This window comes from Neolamprologus brichardi, chromosome 20, assembly GCF_056152115.1.
Source record: "Neolamprologus brichardi isolate AB-2024 chromosome 20, ASM5615211v1, whole genome shotgun sequence".
In the NCBI taxonomy this organism is placed as follows: Eukaryota; Metazoa; Chordata; class Actinopteri; order Cichliformes; family Cichlidae; genus Neolamprologus; species Neolamprologus brichardi.
This window is the reverse complement of record NC_142123.1, coordinates 27,538,193-27,555,904: the sequence shown is the minus strand read 5'-3', so window position 1 is coordinate 27,555,904 and position 17,712 is coordinate 27,538,193. Positions and strand designations below refer to the sequence as shown.

The window sequence follows — 17,712 nt, the reverse complement described above, 5'->3', positions numbered from 1 at the left end:
ATAACGTACGTATACTTAAAGGTAGCCGTGTTACAGGCGCTGTTCGAGGAAAAAAAGCATTTGCAGTATGTATTTTTGTATGTTACCATAACGTTTATGTTACCTTACGGATTAAATTAAATGTTAAAAATCCTCACATGTAGTATTTCTGTGTAAATATCTCATATTACAAGTGAAACGCATACGGCTTAAAATCCGGTGCGGCCTGTACAAGTACAAAATTGATTTTCTTTCTAAAATTAAAGCATGCGGCTTTTAATCAGGTGCGCTCTGTAGTCCGGGAATTACGGTACATGAATACTTGTCAATCTTGATTAAAATCGAATAACCCAAACTCTGTGACTGTTCAGAGAAATCTATTTACATCTAACAATGACTTTAGTTTGGTCTTTTCCCTATCCTTCTGTGAAATCTATCATTGTTAATTTTCCAGGTAACTTCTGGAAAATAATTTAAATGATTTCTTACAAATCTCAATGCAGAACTATTTTTTCTTTTCCTGTTTTAGTACAGTTTGTTCTGCTAAAGTATGAAAAAATGTATTCAAATGCAACTGTGACCAGAGAGCATTTCCAAACACAATGGATCACTGAAGTTAGTCAATACCAATAAGCTAAAACTACATTACATCACTACTACATGAAGTACATCACATCTGGACCCTCCAGCTTTTTGTCTGGAATTGTCAAAATTAGCTGTGATTTAAATAAAGTGAAGTTTCATTGCCTTTGTTCCCTCATGCAGAAAAAAACTAAAAGGGTACCCTGTCTGGTTGGACTCCTTTTCAAGTTTCAGACGTGTGTTCTGTTAGCTGATCTACTACAGAAACATCTTCCCTCTAAACTAATCGTTTTTTAAACAAACCAAGACCTGGAAGCATCAAATATTTTAACAGCAGTTACTGGAAAACTGATCTGTAGATTGTTTTTGCTGTTACATTAAATTCAATTCTATTTTATTTTTTCAGTGCCAAATCACAACAACAGTCGCCTCAAGGCGCTTTATATTGTAAGGTAGACCCTACAGTAATGCATACAGAGAAAAACCCAACAATCATATGACCCCCTATGAGCTTTTCCAACAGTGGGAAGGAAAAGCTCCCTTTTAACAGGAAGAACCCTCTGGCAGAACCAGGCTCAGGGAGGGGTGGCCATGTGCCGCGACCGGTTGGGGGTGAGAGAAAAGAAAAACGTGCTGTGGAAGAGAGCCAGAGATGAATAACAAGTGTGATTCAGTGCAAAGAGGTGTATAAACATGTAGTGAGTGAGAAAGGTGACTGAAAAAGAAATACTCGTGGGAATCCCCCAGCAGCCTACATCTATTGCAGCATAACTAAGGGAGGATTCAGGGTCACCTGATCCAGCCCTAACTATATGCTTTAGCAAAAAAGGAAAGTTTGAAGCCTAATCTTAAAAGTAGAGATAGTGTCTGTCTCCTGAATCCAAGTTGGAAGCTGGTTCCACAGAAGAGGGGCCTGAAGGCTGAAGGCTCTGCTTCCCATTCTACTTTTAAATACTCTAGGAACAACAAGTAAGCCTGCAGTGCAAGAGTGAAGTGCTCTAATGGGGTGATATGGTACTACAAGGTCATTAACATAAGATGGGACCTGATTATTTAAGACCTTGTATGTGAGGAGCAGGATTTTGAATTCAATTCTGGATTTAACAGAGAGACAATGAAGGGAAGCCAATATAGGAGAAATATGCTCTCTCTTTCTAGTCCATGTCAGTACTCTTGCTGCAGCATTGAAAAGACATTATTCTTTATTTACCGTCACATGTACTTTGAGAATTGAATGCATGCATTAAACATGTCCAAGGTATTGACATGAGGCTGGTGTATATAGGCTTAATATATGTGAATCAAAAGTTGAGTCTGTAGACTGCTCTAAATGTGAGCAGTGGGCAGGGTTGAAAGAAAATAACCATAAAGTCTTTCTACTAAACTGATTACCTCCAAAACAAACAAAACACGGGGAAGGAGCACCACCCAAACCAAGAATAAGTTTACTGATAAGCGGCTTCTGGAGCTTTAAAGACGACCGCGAGTCACTTACTTAGACATATATAGCTTAACTTTAATTTCGTGGAAATGTGCGTCATAAAAATCGCACGTATAAAATCATGGGTCCGATGTCATTAAAAAGGAAAAGGAAAAAAATTATAGATTATTATAATTGCAGATAAAACATCTCTTGAACAAGGGCAGGTTTTTAAACATTACATGGCCTCACCCAGGAGACCCAGTCAGGCGTAGATCAGATCCCAGCTTCGATCTTAAAGCAGCGACCTGCTTGGAAAAACTCCCTTCTGATTGGTGAAGCACTCTAAATCACATTTAAATGTAACGGTGCCCCCTGCTGGACAATCTGTGAACTCTTAACGTTTCTACAGGGGTGTTTTAAAATATGGATTTATTGAATTCCAAAGGATTGTAGGACATTTTCTCAAAATTTCCTTATTCTTTAAGACCCGTTTGGCATCTTTTAAAAGGACCTGCGGTTTGTAGCATAAGAAAGGTCTATGATGTACGTCTTGAAATCCCCCAGTCACTTTTATGTTGCAGCTGAAGCCATGGGCCGGGCTAAGGAAAGTGAGGTAAAATTAAGACTTTTTAGTCCGAAAACCCCCCTCCCTCTCCCCGCTGAACTAACAGCACTGGTCTATGTGTGCAGCTGGCTGTGAGACTGCTGTGCAGGGACCATCTACAAAATGCAACAGAGGAAAAATTATAAATTACTAATTCCCTTAAATACTGTCATTTCCCAAAAGTCTCATTACATATTCCCATTGATTGTACTGCCAAGGAAAAATCATAATATGCTTCTGGATAATTTGGGGTATTTTTTTGTTTTTATTAGGAAAATGATTAAATAAGTTAACTTCCTGCTACATGCCGTGAACATCTTATTTAGTATTTCCTCATGGGGTGGTGGTCAGGCGGTAGAGCAGGTCATCTACTGATCGGAAGGTTGGTGGTTCGATTCCTTGGGCAAGATATTAACCCCAAATTGCTCTCCGATGCATCCATCGGAGTATGAATGTGTGTGAATGTTACTTAGAAAGCTCTTGAAAGAAAGAACAATGAGCTTTGAGTGTCTAAATCTGAGGCGGACCTGCAGTGTGTTCGTGTCTCAGTTTTGTCTTCCAGGCTTTTGCAGAAACATCTGTGAACCTGCTGATGTTCAGCCTGCAAAAACAGAGGACATCACGTGCATTCAGGTGCACCTGATGTCTGTTTGCTCACTGAAGCCATCGTTAGAAGGTTCATTAGCTAATCGCTGACCTTTGTTTACTCACATCACTGATGACAAGCTCCTGATGTTAAGCATGAACTAAAAGCTGAAACACAGCTGAGACTACACAAACACCATCTGCAGCTTCTTTTAAACCAGCCACAGATTACCGATTGATCAGTAAGTAGTTATCTTTTCGGTGCGTGCTGACCGTTCAAACGCTCCTCCGTCATGTCTCGCCGTTTCTAAAGGATGTCAGGGATCCTCAGGGAGGCCACGCCCACATCCTCACACTCCCTCTCCTGCTCCTGTTCCTCTGGAGGCTTGCTCATCACTGTGAACCGGATTCTGTTGGGGAAAGAACGGTCCCGTTAGCATAGCCTGCCAACACCTGGAGGCCAACACCTGGAGGCCTCTAGGTAAGGACCCGTGGTAAAGCTCAGGTGTAGGGCTGGGTTTCAATTATCGATTTTCCGATTAAAATAGATTCTAGCTTTAATAACTCAATATTGAATCATTAAAATCCTGAATCGATTTTTAAATATAAATGTATTTTGCCAGAAACGGCAGAATCTCAGGTTAAAGCTTTCATTTCAACAACCACCAACAGTCAAAATAGCACATGAGAGCAGATAAACAGATTCCACACAAAGACATAAACACAAAGCGTGGACCCGATGCATCAGAATCTGTGACATTTCAGCTTCCTCACCCGATGGCGCCAGAGGGAGTTTTCGCCCAGGGCGCCAAACAGGCTAGGACCGCCACTGCTCTTGAGCCTAAATGAGGGACTGTGTGTGTCACAACCTTATTTAAACCCCTCCCGTTAAAACTGGGAGTCTGCACTTCACTCACAGCGTGAATAAAGAGACAAAACTACAAAAACTGTGTTCTCAGTGTCATTTACAAATCCTCAGAAGAAAGCTCTGTGGAGATTACTGAGTTACTGTTATCTTCCTGTTTCAGTGCCGATCAGAGCTCAGAAGACACGATAAATATTTGTGAGTAGTTTCAATAACTGAGGTAAAATACTACCTTTAATGATATCCTTAAATATGACTCATAGGTAAGGATAGAAATTAAGAACTGGTTCTTGTACAGAACTGGTTCCCAGTAGTCCAACTGTTTGGAATCGTTATTCTGCTTGCCCATCGATCCTGCTTATCGGGTTTTGCGCTCGTGCATCCTGGACAAAAACAGCTGCATTATGCTGCTAACACAACTTCGGCTCTTTGTAAGCACCTGCACAGACAGCATGCTAACGCTAAGCTAGCCAAGAACCCAGAGTAATATAGTGATGCTGGTGGGCCAGCATAAGGAATCTGAATCACTACCATTTCATTGATTCCCATTCATACTCACAGGTTGCGGATATCTGCTCTGGCCTCCTCCAGCAGACTGTACCCATAACAAGGCAGCAGGCCAGTCGAAGGTCGCCCTCCTCCCCCCGCCCTCCTCATACCTGCAGGGGATGAATTCACAGAGGTAAGACGGTAAAAGTTAAACAGAGAGGAAGAAAATATGCATTCAAATACGCTGCAGCTTTATAAGCAACTTTCTGGCAGACAATCACTTTTTGGCACACCACCTGTTGAGGATCATGGCCTCAGATTTGGAGGTGCTGATTCTCATTCCCACCGCTTCACACTCGGCTGCGAACCGTTCCAGTGCGAGCCGGAGGCCATCACTCGATGAAGCCAAAGAACCACATCAACTACGAAAAGCAGAGATGAGATTTTGAGACCACCCAAGTGAAAGTCTTCCGCCACTTGGCTACGCCCAGAAATTCTGTCCATAAAAATAATTACGAACAGAATCGGTGACAAAGGGGCAGCCCTGCTTAATGATATACAGCAGGAGAATGCATGGAGCACCTGTAATAAATACTGTATCAATAACAAGATTAATAAAGTGTATTTCTTAACCTTTCAGTTTGTGGGTAATGTCGCAGATTTGTTGTACGGACCTGTTTACACTGTCTCTATAAGTTTTGGAAACCAAAAACAAACAAACAAAGGCGTCTGTTTAGTCACTTGGCCACACAACAACAACTCACAGCAGAGCAGGAGTGGAGGGGGAGGGGCGCGGTTGGCCGGTTAGGCTGTGACTGGACAGCAGGCGGGAAAGTGATGTGACGGAAGTGAAAGGAGAACAGAAGTAGGTGGCGGGAGAGATGATATAGAGGTGAAATAAGATAATGGGAGGAGGGATTTCAAGTGATCATAAAATCCAGAATGGCTGTCGTTTGGTGAGTGGAACCAGATTCAGCCACAACACCAATAAATAAGCATGTAGGGAGTGCTATCTGAGCCGGTTCTAGACAGGCATACATGAGGGGGCAGACAGAAATGTAAAGGGGGCACATGATGGCAACAGAGGCGGGAAAGGGATAGGGGAGCGGTGGTGGTGGGGTGCTCTGGATTACAGTTTTTGTCATGTAAATGGATTGCATCTACCCTAACGGTGTGTTCACACCGAACGCGATGGACGCGAATAGAGCGTCAGGTTTACATGTAAAGTCAATGGAAAAGCGCGATGACGCGCGATTGTGGGTCCCGCGAAAATTCGGAAGCAGATTTGCGTCGCGAAAACGCCAAAACGCGTGAAACGCGCGTCAGTGTAGCGCGTCTGGCGCGTTTGACTCGCGAATAAAACCACGCGCGTGAGTTTTTGTGTTGCATTTTGTGCATACGCGCGTTTCGCGTCTACCGCTCGAGTTGGAAAAAGCTGAACTCCAGCGTCAAATCGCGCCGCGACAACCAATCAGGAGCCTGGTGACGTGGCTCTGACCTAGGTCAAAGGGGCAGATCCAGCCAAAGCCCTTCATTCTTCATTCAGTATGGAGGAAAAGCTAATCAGAGCCGTGGCTAATCACCCGGAGTTATATGATGCTAGCTACTACTTCTACCGAGACAGGAATAAAAAGGACCTAGCTTGGAGACACATAAGTGAGGAGATCGGGCAACCTGGTAAGTTCATTCCTTCTTCTTTTTAATTTTCAGACTGACCCGATGTACCCGCGCAAAAGCTAGCAAGCCCGCCTACTGTCCCGCTATTTTCCCACTGATGTACAAATACCTTTCCGCTAACAAGATAATGCGTTTATTCAGAGGACATCTGCAGGAGAAAGTGGAAGAGCCTCAGGGACACTTATAATAAGGAGAAGAAGACAGAGAAGGAGAAGGGGAGTGGGTCTGCAGCAGGATCGGGGAGAAAATGGAAGTTCTTCGCGGTCATGGGGTTTCTGGACCCCTTCCTCACCCCGCGGGAGACTAGCGGTAATATGGTGCGGACCGTGGAGAACTTCTCCCCCGAGGACCAGGGACAGCCCGAAGAGGCAGCAGGGGAGTGTCAGTCAGAAGGTATGTTTACAATGAGTTAATGTAGGCAGTTAATTTATGCGTGTTGTCATACAGGAACATATTTTGTTTATTAATAAACAGTATACAGTAGTCCCGCTGTTCATCCGTCACTGCCTCGCCTTTTCGTTGATTTTTTTTATTGCACCGTACAGCTTTCAACGATGCGCATTGCATTCTGCAGCCCAAATGACAAATCTCCTCCGTGTCGTGTCTCCTGCGCTTGCCAAACTTATCATGTTTGGTTTTGATAACCATCACGTCCAATAGAAAAAAACAGCACAAAAACACTCATAACTATGACCCTTATTCGGAAATACACACCTGCACCGGGAGCAAAAAAGGCGCACAAAAGTGGCGCCGCAGACGGAGAAAAAGCGCGGCATAATACTTTTACGTTTTAAAATCGACAAAGGTTTTCACTTTGAGAATCAACTTGTGAGAACTGTGACTACTGTTCATGTGCTGCAATAAATGAGAGACCACTGTATATAATAATAAGTATATAAGTATATAATAATATAATATTCTCTATGACTGTTGTTTTCAACCTGTTAACATCTAATATTGTCTTGATAGAGTCAAGTAATCATGCAGCAGAGTCCTCAACTGTCTCTTCTCCTGGCTCTCCAGTCTCTGGTCCCTCAGCTCCTGCTGCTGCACCCAAAGGTATGAACATCAAGCACTGACAGCTTTTTACTCGCTTGAATTCCCTTGTGATCACCTTTACTAAATATCTACAACCAATCTGTTTATATCCTGTTTTTTTCAATTTTGAAAATGAAAATCTAGTAGCAGCCTTCTCATTACTTTGTGTTGTTTTGTGCTGTGTTTTACAGGCCCACAGAGGAGGACAGTTCGAAGGCGGGCGAGGGACGGGTCCCAGGACGGTCCATCGGCGGTGGAGCTGGCCATCCTGGAGTCCCTAAAGAGGCCACGCCCGTCTCCAACAGAACATTTCCTCCTCGGCCTTGTTCCTGTTCTGGAGAGCATGCCGCCTCAGACACGAGAATTCGTGAAATTTCAAATTTATAAATTAGTTTTTGAAAACAGCACAGCTGTGTTAAATTTGGAAACATTGGACCCTAATGATCAGTAGTTTTCTGATGAGGCAGCAGCTCTCCAGGGCAGAAACAATGTTCTTATTTTTCTCCTCCTTCTCCCTGAGGCTCTTCCACTCCAAGCTGGGTCCTTTTTATTCCTGTCTCTCTGTAAATAGTTAAATTTCATATATTTATGATAAATGTTTTTGTTAATGAATTTATATATTTTTTCAAATAAACATTTATAATGACTAATGTCTCTGTTCTACTACACAGCAAATATTGGCACCCGACTTGACACAAGTAGAATTTATTTCATATTATACTAATGACAAAACATACTAATACAGTGGGATGCAAAAGTTTGGGCAACATTGTGAAAAGTAATTATTTTCCTGTACAAATTATTGGTTGTCACAATAAAAATTGTCAGTTAAATATATCATATAGGAGACACACACAGTGATATTTGAGAAGTGAAATGCAGTTTACAGAAAGTGTGCAATAACTGTTTAAATCAAGCAGGTGCATAAATTTGCGACACAAAAAAAGAGAAATGAAATAAATATTTAGTGTATATCAATGTGTGTGTCTCCTATATGATATATGTAAGTGACATTTTTCATTGTAACAGCGATTCATACAGGAAAATAATGACTTTTAATAAGGTTGCCCAAACTTTTCCACCACACTGTATATAGGAACATAGTGAAGACAAGTTACTTAAGAGAGTAAAAAGAGGTTAGTTTATTTTGGAGTAGAGCTCCATTTATTAAGAAAAAATTAAAAGGACAGGAACACTCTTTAGAGGTTTGTGGGTGGCTCTTAAAAGAGCCGTTGTGGGGAAGTCACTCGGACTTCAAACAGGCTACTCCTTTGGTTGCCAAGACACAGCTCCCTCCGCCGAGAAGTGAGCCATGAACTTCTCCCTCACCAGGACAGCCTCTCTGGAGGAGTTGTTTGCTGGCAAGGAACCTGGACAAAATTGTTTAAAATGAGTATTATGTGTACTGCAGTTACAAAATACATTATTGAAATTCCAAAATTACAAATTGCAAAACATAAATCTTACATAAAACATTTTGTAATTATAAGGATAATTACATGATATATATTAGATATAATCTAAAACAGTCTGCGGGGATTATATACAAATATTCAACTATCCCAGAATTAAACCAGGTCTAAATAAAAAGGAGTGAGTATCACTACAAAGGTTAACTCAGTGGTCCTAATGCTACAGTTTGATATCAGCAAACACCGAGCGCATACATTGATATGACACCACAGACATGCTATCATTCAAACACTGATAACAGCATAAATCGAATTAAATCGGGACTTGATGAGACCTTCTGAGTATCACTAGAAATATTATAAACAGTCGTCTCCGTACCACATTCACTGTTAGCATAGCACATCCATGTTAGCAGTGTAAAAATGGATGGTTTAGCATGTATTAGCACAGGTATCAATAAAGGACTACCGTATTAAATACTTTTACTAACCTCAGGCAGATGGACAGGCGCTCTGCAGGTGGGATTGAGCGCCTGTAGTTGGTGTCTAGGCGGGCGATTCTGGGACCGACGCGGGAAAGCAGGTCCTCAAACTGGCCGAGTGAAAGACGGTGATGTCGCTGAAATCGGCCGTCATCCAGGCGCAGCTCCTGGAGCAAATGGTGAAACTCACCAAACTGCTCACGCCTCTGGAGGACCTGATGGACCCAGGTACGGCGAGGACGTCTTGTATGCCGCTGCTCTGCTCTCCACAGTACATAGAGAAGGGAGACTCTCTCTTCAAGCGCTAACTCGACAGCTGCCATCTTGCAAAGATACCGGTCTGGCACAACTTCCTCCCACATCCCTCCCACATTTCCGGTTCACGCGCGTCAAAATATGATATTTTGACGCGCGATGGATTTTTCTTGGACACGCGTTGAGGCGCGAATGTGCACGCGTCAAATTAGGGGCGTTTGGGGCGTTTTTGTTCGCGTCCATCGCGTTCGGTGTGAACACACCGTAAGATCTGACCAATTTGGGTTGTCCAACTGAAGGCTAAGCTTATGCTAGTGTAGCTCTTAGGGTCACTGAGGCACAAACCCTGACTGAGGGATTTCTGGAAAAATTAAAACACAGCTCTGCTATCACTTGCGACATAAATTAAGAGAGAAAACTAAATAGCAGTGATGTTTGTAGGGTTACTAAAGTTGGGCTAGCTGGTATATAATGATGTGCTACGTGGTGGCTAGCTGCACAGCTATGCTTAGCCTAATATAAACACAGTGAAGCTGGAAGATGAATGCTAACTGTTTTCCACTTGATAAAAGTTAACGTGAGGGTTCCCGATGGTTAGGGACAAATGTAATCACATGGCAGCAGTGTTGCCAACTCCTCAGTAAGGAAAATCGCTATTGGTTGTCCTAAAAGTCGCTAGAAGTCGCTAAATGACGTCATCACCTAATTTGCATAATTGGTCATGCTAATGTAATTGTAACCTATGCTGCTGGAGAGAGAAATAACATCGTGGATGAGACATAAAGTGAGCAAAAAACGTCCTAAATGCATTTAGAATTTATTTAGAACTACAAATTAAATTTCTTTTAGCAATTATTGTTTTTTGTAATGTCTTTCAGGTCTTTTTTTAGCGACTTTTTTTTAGAAAAAAAGTCGCTAGGGGGTCTGAAAACTCGCTAAATATAGCGACAAAGTCGCTAAGTTGGCAACACTGCATGGCAGGATGCTGTAAAAGGACCAAACTTCAGTTAGCAGAACAACAATAGGCTGGGCTGGAGTTACATCTTAAGGTTTTTAAAAACTGAGCTTTAAAATGAATGGTGGCAATGAAACCGAGAGAGGCCGACAGTGATCACTGTCTGTTTTTAGGTGCTTGTTCAGATTAAATAAAACAAGATACAAAGGATTAAAACATGTTAAGCACACAACAGCCTTAATAAATGCAGAGTAGCTTATATCAAATATGTAGTAGGATTTAAGAGTGTAATAATGGACTGAAACAGAAGATGGCAGCACTGCATGTACAAGGATGCCAGCTGCCGTTAAACCCCAAAGTAGAAGAAGCTGTGTCCCAGAATTCATAGCGCAGCCCAGCTCAGTTTCTAACAATGGTGGCAGCTAATTAGTTTTAATATTACTCTTATTATTCTTTCTGGGTCACAAAATAAACGTTTAACATATTTTCAGGCGAGAATGTAACTTTGTAAACCTCAAATATCTGCTCAGTTTATCAAGACACCACATATTTTCAAAAGTGCTCCGACGTTTTCGGCGACGTCTGCTACCCACTAGCTTGATAGCTAGCCGGGGGCAAGGCTCACTAGAGCCCGTGAGAACACCGGACTCCCAGCAAATCGTTTTCAAACCCACCGCTGTCTTTCGCTACTCAGGTTAAATATATATAAGTCACTTAGATAACTTATCAATGTTATTGTTTGGCTTTTTTTAGTATTTTATTTGTTCCTGAGTAAATTGGTTTGGCTGAGATTAAAGTTATAGTTTTTACACAGCTGAATAAACGTCAAGCAGACAACTGATTATCAGAAGTTTGAGATGCTCGAGAATATACTCCGGTGTCCCGTTAGATTTTAGATAGCAAGGAGTTTATTAAACTTCACCGAAACAATCTGCAAATTTCATTAAAATTTTATAAACTATCATCTTGTCTTTATTTTTAGTTAGCACATACCTTAAACACTTAAAGCTGTAAGCTAATGATATATAAAAGCAGATGCATGCTTGTGCAGTAAGCTGTACGTTTTATGTACAATGGATGCATCATCTGATTAGTCGACTAATCGCAGAAATAATCGGTGACTAGTCGACTATCAAAATAATCGTTTGTGGCAGCCCTAATATCCATCAAGATCTTTACAACCAACAACATAAAATTTATCTTAATTGGATAGCCTAATTCAAATAAATAACCCCTAAAGCCCTGCCTGATGAGAAACCTGACGCAGGGTCATTTGCATACTAACAGTGATTGGATGTTTAGCTCGGGGGAGGGTGAGTGCTGTGTGAGCCTGTGCACAAACAGAGCATGGAGGGAAAGAGCGAACGAGAGGTGAAACCTATAATCTCATGTGTGTCTTTTCCAGTGGATTTTTCAACTACTGTAGTAAATCTTGTCCATGTTCAGTTTGTGGGTAATCTATTAATTTCTTTCTCAACTTCTAAAAGAAAACAGATTAACCTGATTTTTAGATACTAACAGTCTCTTCTCTGGGGATCAGAATGGGTTTCATAAAGAAAGGGATGATGGATAGTTTATTATGTTTGGAATCAGAAATCAGGAAAGCTCAAACAAATAAGGAAATGATGATAGCTGTCTTCTTTAATACAGGCGTACAACATGTTATGGAAAACATTAAACCCAGAAATCTAGGCATAAATGGAAAATTGTACTATTGAATTATAAGACTGATGAAAGAATATAGATGTCTTCCCTGCTATTCTCCTGTTCACACTCCAGTCCAGAAGGTGGGATAAATGCATCTGTAAGCTGATATGTCAAACGCCATCAACCCCCAAAGAAGAAGGGAGGAGGACAGCACTACTGTGGTAGAGGAGCAGTGTGTTTGCAGACATAGCTGCTGCTGATGAAGCGGACTGAACCTAGAGAAGAGACAGAAGCTAAAGTATTGATCCCGTCAAGTTAGTGTGGATCTGATACCAATATTAACATCTGTGTCACTTCTGTTGATGCTTGTATTGATCCGCCCAGCCTCAGTTGAAGCAGCAATGAGTTCAGTACAGTATCTGAGAGAGTTCATCAAGGAGAGACTAACTGCTGTTTGTGAAGAAATCTTCTCAGAGGTTCAAAAAACCATCATCCAGTATGAGGAGGAGATCAACTGTCTACGCAGACAGGATATCAACCGGAAACCTGACAGAAACTCACACATCATAGGTATGGACATGTTTTTAACAATGTGCTGTTGAAGCTGAGATTCTTCAGTGTGATTAGCTTTACTAGAATATGTTAAACTGGGTATCCTTCTCTCACCCCTTCTCTCACGTCGCAGCAGATGGCCCCGCCCCTCCCTGAGTCTGGTTCTGCTGGCGGTTTCTTCCTGTTAAAAGGGAGTTTTTCCTTCCCACTGTCGCTAAAGTGCTCGCTCATAGGGGGTCATATGATTGTTGGGTTTTTCTCTGTATTTGTTATTGTAGAAGCTACTGTACAATATAAAGCGCCTTGAGGTGACTGTTGTTGTGATTTGGTGCTATATAAATAAATTAATTGAATTTATCAGTGCTGTAGTTCAATGTTCAGTGATGGACTATGTTGAACTGGTGCAGGTCGATGGTCACTGATAGGTTAGGTTTTAATACATTTTAATTCATTTATTTATTAAACTTTTTTCTCTAACAGATTCCAATGTTGAATACATCAGGCGTTAGTGTTTTAGATCATCTGTAAACACTGAGACTGTGCAGTAAAATATAGTTAGATGTCAGCGGAGTACACATTTAACAAGTTGTTAACAGCCTTCTCTGAAGTTGAAGTGAAGCTTCATTTAAAAAAGGATTTTACACACTGATGTTTTCATGGTGGTCACATTGCATTTTAGTTTGGTGACCTTTGTGTCTTTGCTCACAGTGAGGATCCTTGCTGTGAGTGTGCACAACTATTTCCCTGAGCTTTTGTGTGTGTGTGTGTGTGGCTCATGATGGGTCATATGATAGGCTGATCACCATTTCTTGGGTTTTGATTCATGCTTTTAAAAATATTAGTTTTTATATCACTAAATATAAAAAATATATAGTTTTTGTATCACACATTGTCACATCTTGTGTTTCTTTATTCCTCAAGACCTCCCAAAACAACATGACTGTAAGGAAGAGGAGGATCTGGATGAGCAGCAGGTCTGTAACCAGGAGAGGAACTCCAGTCTGGACCAAGAGGACCCAGAGACTCCACAGATTAAAGAGGAAAAGGAGGAACTTGGCAACAGTCAGAAGGGAGAGCAGCTTGGGCTGAAGCAGGAGGCTGAAGGCATTATTGTCTGGACTGATAAAAAGCAGCTCAGACTGCTGGAGACCATTTGGAAACCTGTGATAAAGTTACACAGAATAGGTATGTAAAACTGTGTTGATTTAATAAAAGTGAATATAACTCACAGACAGCAGAGTGGACCAGTGGTTAGCACTGTTGCCTCACAGCAACAAGGTCCTGAGTTTGACTCTACCAAGTAGCCAAGCCTTTCTGTGTGGAGTTTGCATGTTCTCCCCTTGTTCACTCTCCAGAGACATACAGACAGCCGGGTTAGGTTAGTTGGTGATTTTAAATTGCTCATAGGTGTGAGTGTGAATAGTTGACTGTGTTTCTGTGTTGACCCTCCGACAGACTGATGAACTGTCAGAGAACTGAAGGTCAAAAAGTAATAAGCAACATGAATGAATCTCTTCAGCCTGATTTTCTGTTCTTTACTTAAACACATTTCCACCATTAACTTGTGCAAAACGGTGAAAATTAGTACGTAAAAATTCACCAGAATGAAAGACGTGAAACATCTGGGTTTCAAATTTCTACTCACTGGTCAGACAAAATCTACACAGAGACACAAAGTCAACAACACAAGTTTCATTTTGTTCTGTTATCAGTTTAAGTTAAAGAATTGTGTTTCCTCTGCAGCATGGAAATGGTAAATTTGAACAGTTTACAGGTCTGGGTAATATGAATAAATATTTCTATTCTGTTTTGGAAAATATGGAATTCAGAGTTTCTAAAGTTAAATTTGTTAGACAAGAAGTGTGTCTTCATGGCATTTCAAGCACAGCAAAAACGTTTACTACTGTGTAAGAGAGCTCTTCCCCAGCATGCCTTCTTGTAACTGTAGCCAATTCAGACATCCACATTCATTTAACAAAAAACAACAACATCTATTTATTTTATATATCAAAGACATAACAAGCTGAACTTTGAACTTTGCTAATAAGAGTGTCAGAACTAAACATTTGCATCAGTGCCCAAATAGTTTGTCACGTTTGTACACTTTAATTTCAGTGGTATATGTGAGCAACAGGCTCACTATGTAGAGACCTGCTAATGGTTCAGACCAGTAAATATTTTCTCAAATGTTTGTTTTACTATCATCTTTTCCCCTTTGTGTATTCAGATGCCCTACAGCAGCATGCTTTTGAGGAAGAGGAGATTCTTACAGACCAGCACGTCTTTAACCAGGAGAGGAACTCCAGTCTGGACCAGGAGAAACCAGAGAATCCACAGATTAAAGAGGACCAGGAGGAACTCTGCAGCAATCAGAAGGGAGAGCAGCTTGGACTGAAGCAGGACGCTGATACCTTCATGGTGACACCCGCTTATCAGGAAAGTGCCTACAGTAAACCAGAACCAAACAGTGAGCAGCTCCTTTCTCACAGCTCTCCTGAAGCAGAGACCCGAGATAATGAAGAAAGTCAGCATGTGGACTCAGGAACTACTAGAAATACAGAGCTGAATAAGAGACGTCACAGTCAGAGAGTAGACAACCTTACTGTGTCATCGAGTAAAAGTAGAACGGACACAAAGAACAAGTCTGTACAATGTGAAGTGTGTGGAAAAACTTTACAGGATAAATACAATATGATTACACATCTAAGAGTTCACACAGATGAAAAGCCGTATTCCTGTAGCACCTGTGGGAAAAGATTTGCTGACTTATCAACATTCAAAAAACACAAGAGAATTCACAAAGGTGAGAAGCCGTATTCTTGTGACACTTGTGGGAAAACATTTGCTACTTCATTAGAAGTCAAAAAACACATGAAAAGTCACACAGGTGAGAAGCCGTATTCTTGTAGCACCTGTGAGAAAAGATTTGCTACCTCATCACAGGTCAAAACACACACGAGAATTCACACAGGTGAGAAGCCGTATTCTTGTAGCACCTGTGAGAAAAGATTTGCTACCTTATCACAGGTCAAAACACACACGAGAATTCACACAGGTGAGAAGCCGTATTCTTGTAGGACCTGTGAGAAAAGATTTGCTGACTTATCAACATTCAAAAAACACAAGAGAATTCACACAGGTGAGAAGCCGTATTCTTGTAGCACCTGTGAGAAAAGATTTACTCAATTATCAACATTCAAGAAACACATGAAAAGTCACACAGGTGAGAAGCCGTATTCTTGTAGCACCTGTGAGAAAAGATTTGCTACCTTATCACAGGTCAAAACACACACGAGAATTCACACAGGTGAGAAGCCGTATTCTTGTAGCACCTGTGAGAAAAGATTTGCTACCTCATCACAGCTCAAAAAACACAAGAGAATTCACACAGGTGAGAAGCCGTATTCTTGTAGCACCTGTGAGAAAAGATTTGCTACCTCATCACAGGTCAAAACACACAAGAGAATTCACACAGGTGAAAAGCCGTATTCTTGTAGCACCTGTGAGAAAAGATTTACTCAATTATCAACATTCAAAAAACACATGAAAAGTCACACAGGTGAGAAGCCGTATTCTTGTAGCACCTGTGAGAAAAGATTTGCTACCTTATCACAGGTCAAAACACACAAGAGAATTCACACAGGTGAGAAGCCGTATTCTTGTAGCACCTGTGAGAAAAGATTTGCTACCTCATCACAGCTCAAAAAACACAAGAGAATTCACACAGGTGAGAAGCCGTATTCTTGTAGCACCTGTGAGAAAAGATTTGCTACCTCATCACAGGTCAAAACACACACGAGAATTCACACAGGTGAGAAGCCGTATTCTTGTAGCACCTGTGAGAAAAGATTTACTCAATTATCAACATTCAAAACACACACGAGAATTCACACAGGTGAGAAGCCGTATTCTTGTAGGACCTGTGAGAAAAGATTTGCTACCTCATCACAGGTCAAAAGACACACGAGAATTCACACAGGTGAAAAGCAGTACCCTTGTAGCACCAGTGGGAAAAGATTTGTTGAGAGGAACAAATTAAAGAAGCACATGAGAATTCATACTGTTTAAAATGTTAATTCTTATAAAATGTGGGACCGCTGTGAGTCATCGCTGAACACCTGAGGGAAAAGATGGTCCATATTCAATCAGTATTTTTCTATCTAGAGCAGTAAAGAACGCTCAGCGTTGTTTTCTCAGTTTATTACGTTATTCTATTAATTGTTTCAGGGAAACTCTGATCTTACATTTCATGAAAGTTAGAGTTCTTTATGCTCCTGTTCTATTGGTTCATTGTTTAGGTCTGTTCATTAGTATTGCTTTATACACTATAATGGCACAAATGGACCAAAAAACAGTCCAAATCTTCTGGTTTATAATTTTAATTCTTTGGTCAAGTGAGTATTTGCCACAATAAAAATGAACAAAAATGAGCAACAGTCAAGAATTGTGTTTATTCTTGTAAGGGAGCAAAAGTATGAAATACAAAGTTTCATGGTTGAAGGGGGAAGTCCCCAGTACTGTTATGTGACGGCTGTGTGCAGGCAGGAAAAGGATCCAAAGTGCAGACTCCGGAGACAGACGTGAACTCAAAACAGCTTTAATGCTGAACTCAAAAGGGCAAAAAAAACTAGGAATACAAAATACACTTACACAGACAGAACACACAGCTAGATAAGGGTAGATTGCCACACGGACAGAGAGAAACACAGGGCTAAAATACACAGATAGAGCAATCAGGGAATAGGTAACAGGGGGAAAACACAGCTGGGGCAAATCAGGCCTAACGAGACAAAGGAAGCAAAACCAGACGCATTTACATGAGACACGGACTTTCAAAGTAAAGCAGGAAACATAACACAGAGACGCGAACTTGACAAGGGGCTACAGCTGACAGGGGAGACAGAGCAACTAGAGAACACAGACATAAACCATAAGACAGAACTCTAACAAAGAAACCAAAGACTAGAAATTATAAATAATATAATAAACTCAAAACCCTGAGTTTTGAGTTTATTAAAAACGACCCAGGCATCCTAACAAGTACATTTTGTCAGTCCCACCCTTTTTTTGCTTTAAAACTGTCACACAATAGCGCTTTTCCTTCTAGGGGCTTCTCACAAGGACAGTTACGAGCGTGTGTGCACTATAATGAGCAGATAAAATATTT

General features: G+C 41.1%; 1 protein-coding gene across 1 annotated transcript; it reads left to right on the top strand.

Annotated features, from left to right (window-relative positions):
• Positions 1-5,397: 5,397 nt before the first annotated feature.
• LOC102776594 (uncharacterized) lies at positions 5,398-16,970 on the top strand. The gene is made up of 4 exons (XM_087833880.1): positions 5,398-5,483; positions 12,126-12,563; positions 13,467-13,730; positions 14,773-16,970. Exons 2-4 carry the CDS (start codon positions 12,356-12,358, stop codon positions 16,611-16,613), a joined length of 2,313 nt encoding a protein of 770 aa, XP_087690006.1. The 5' UTR covers positions 5,398-5,483; positions 12,126-12,355; the 3' UTR covers positions 16,614-16,970.
• The last annotated feature ends 742 nt before the right edge of the window (positions 16,971-17,712 follow it).

Bases quoted from the DNA above. Each gene is read 5' to 3' on its own strand.
- LOC102776594 (XM_087833880.1), top strand. From the start codon at position 12,356: ATGCTTGTATTGATCCGCCCAGCCTCAGTTGAAGCAGCAATGAGTTCA. The intron at 12,564-13,466 runs GTATGGACATGT...TTATTCCTCAAG, and splicing joins CAGAAACTCACACATCATAG to ACCTCCCAAAACAACATGAC. The intron at 13,731-14,772 runs GTATGTAAAACT...TTGTGTATTCAG, and splicing joins GATAAAGTTACACAGAATAG to ATGCCCTACAGCAGCATGCT.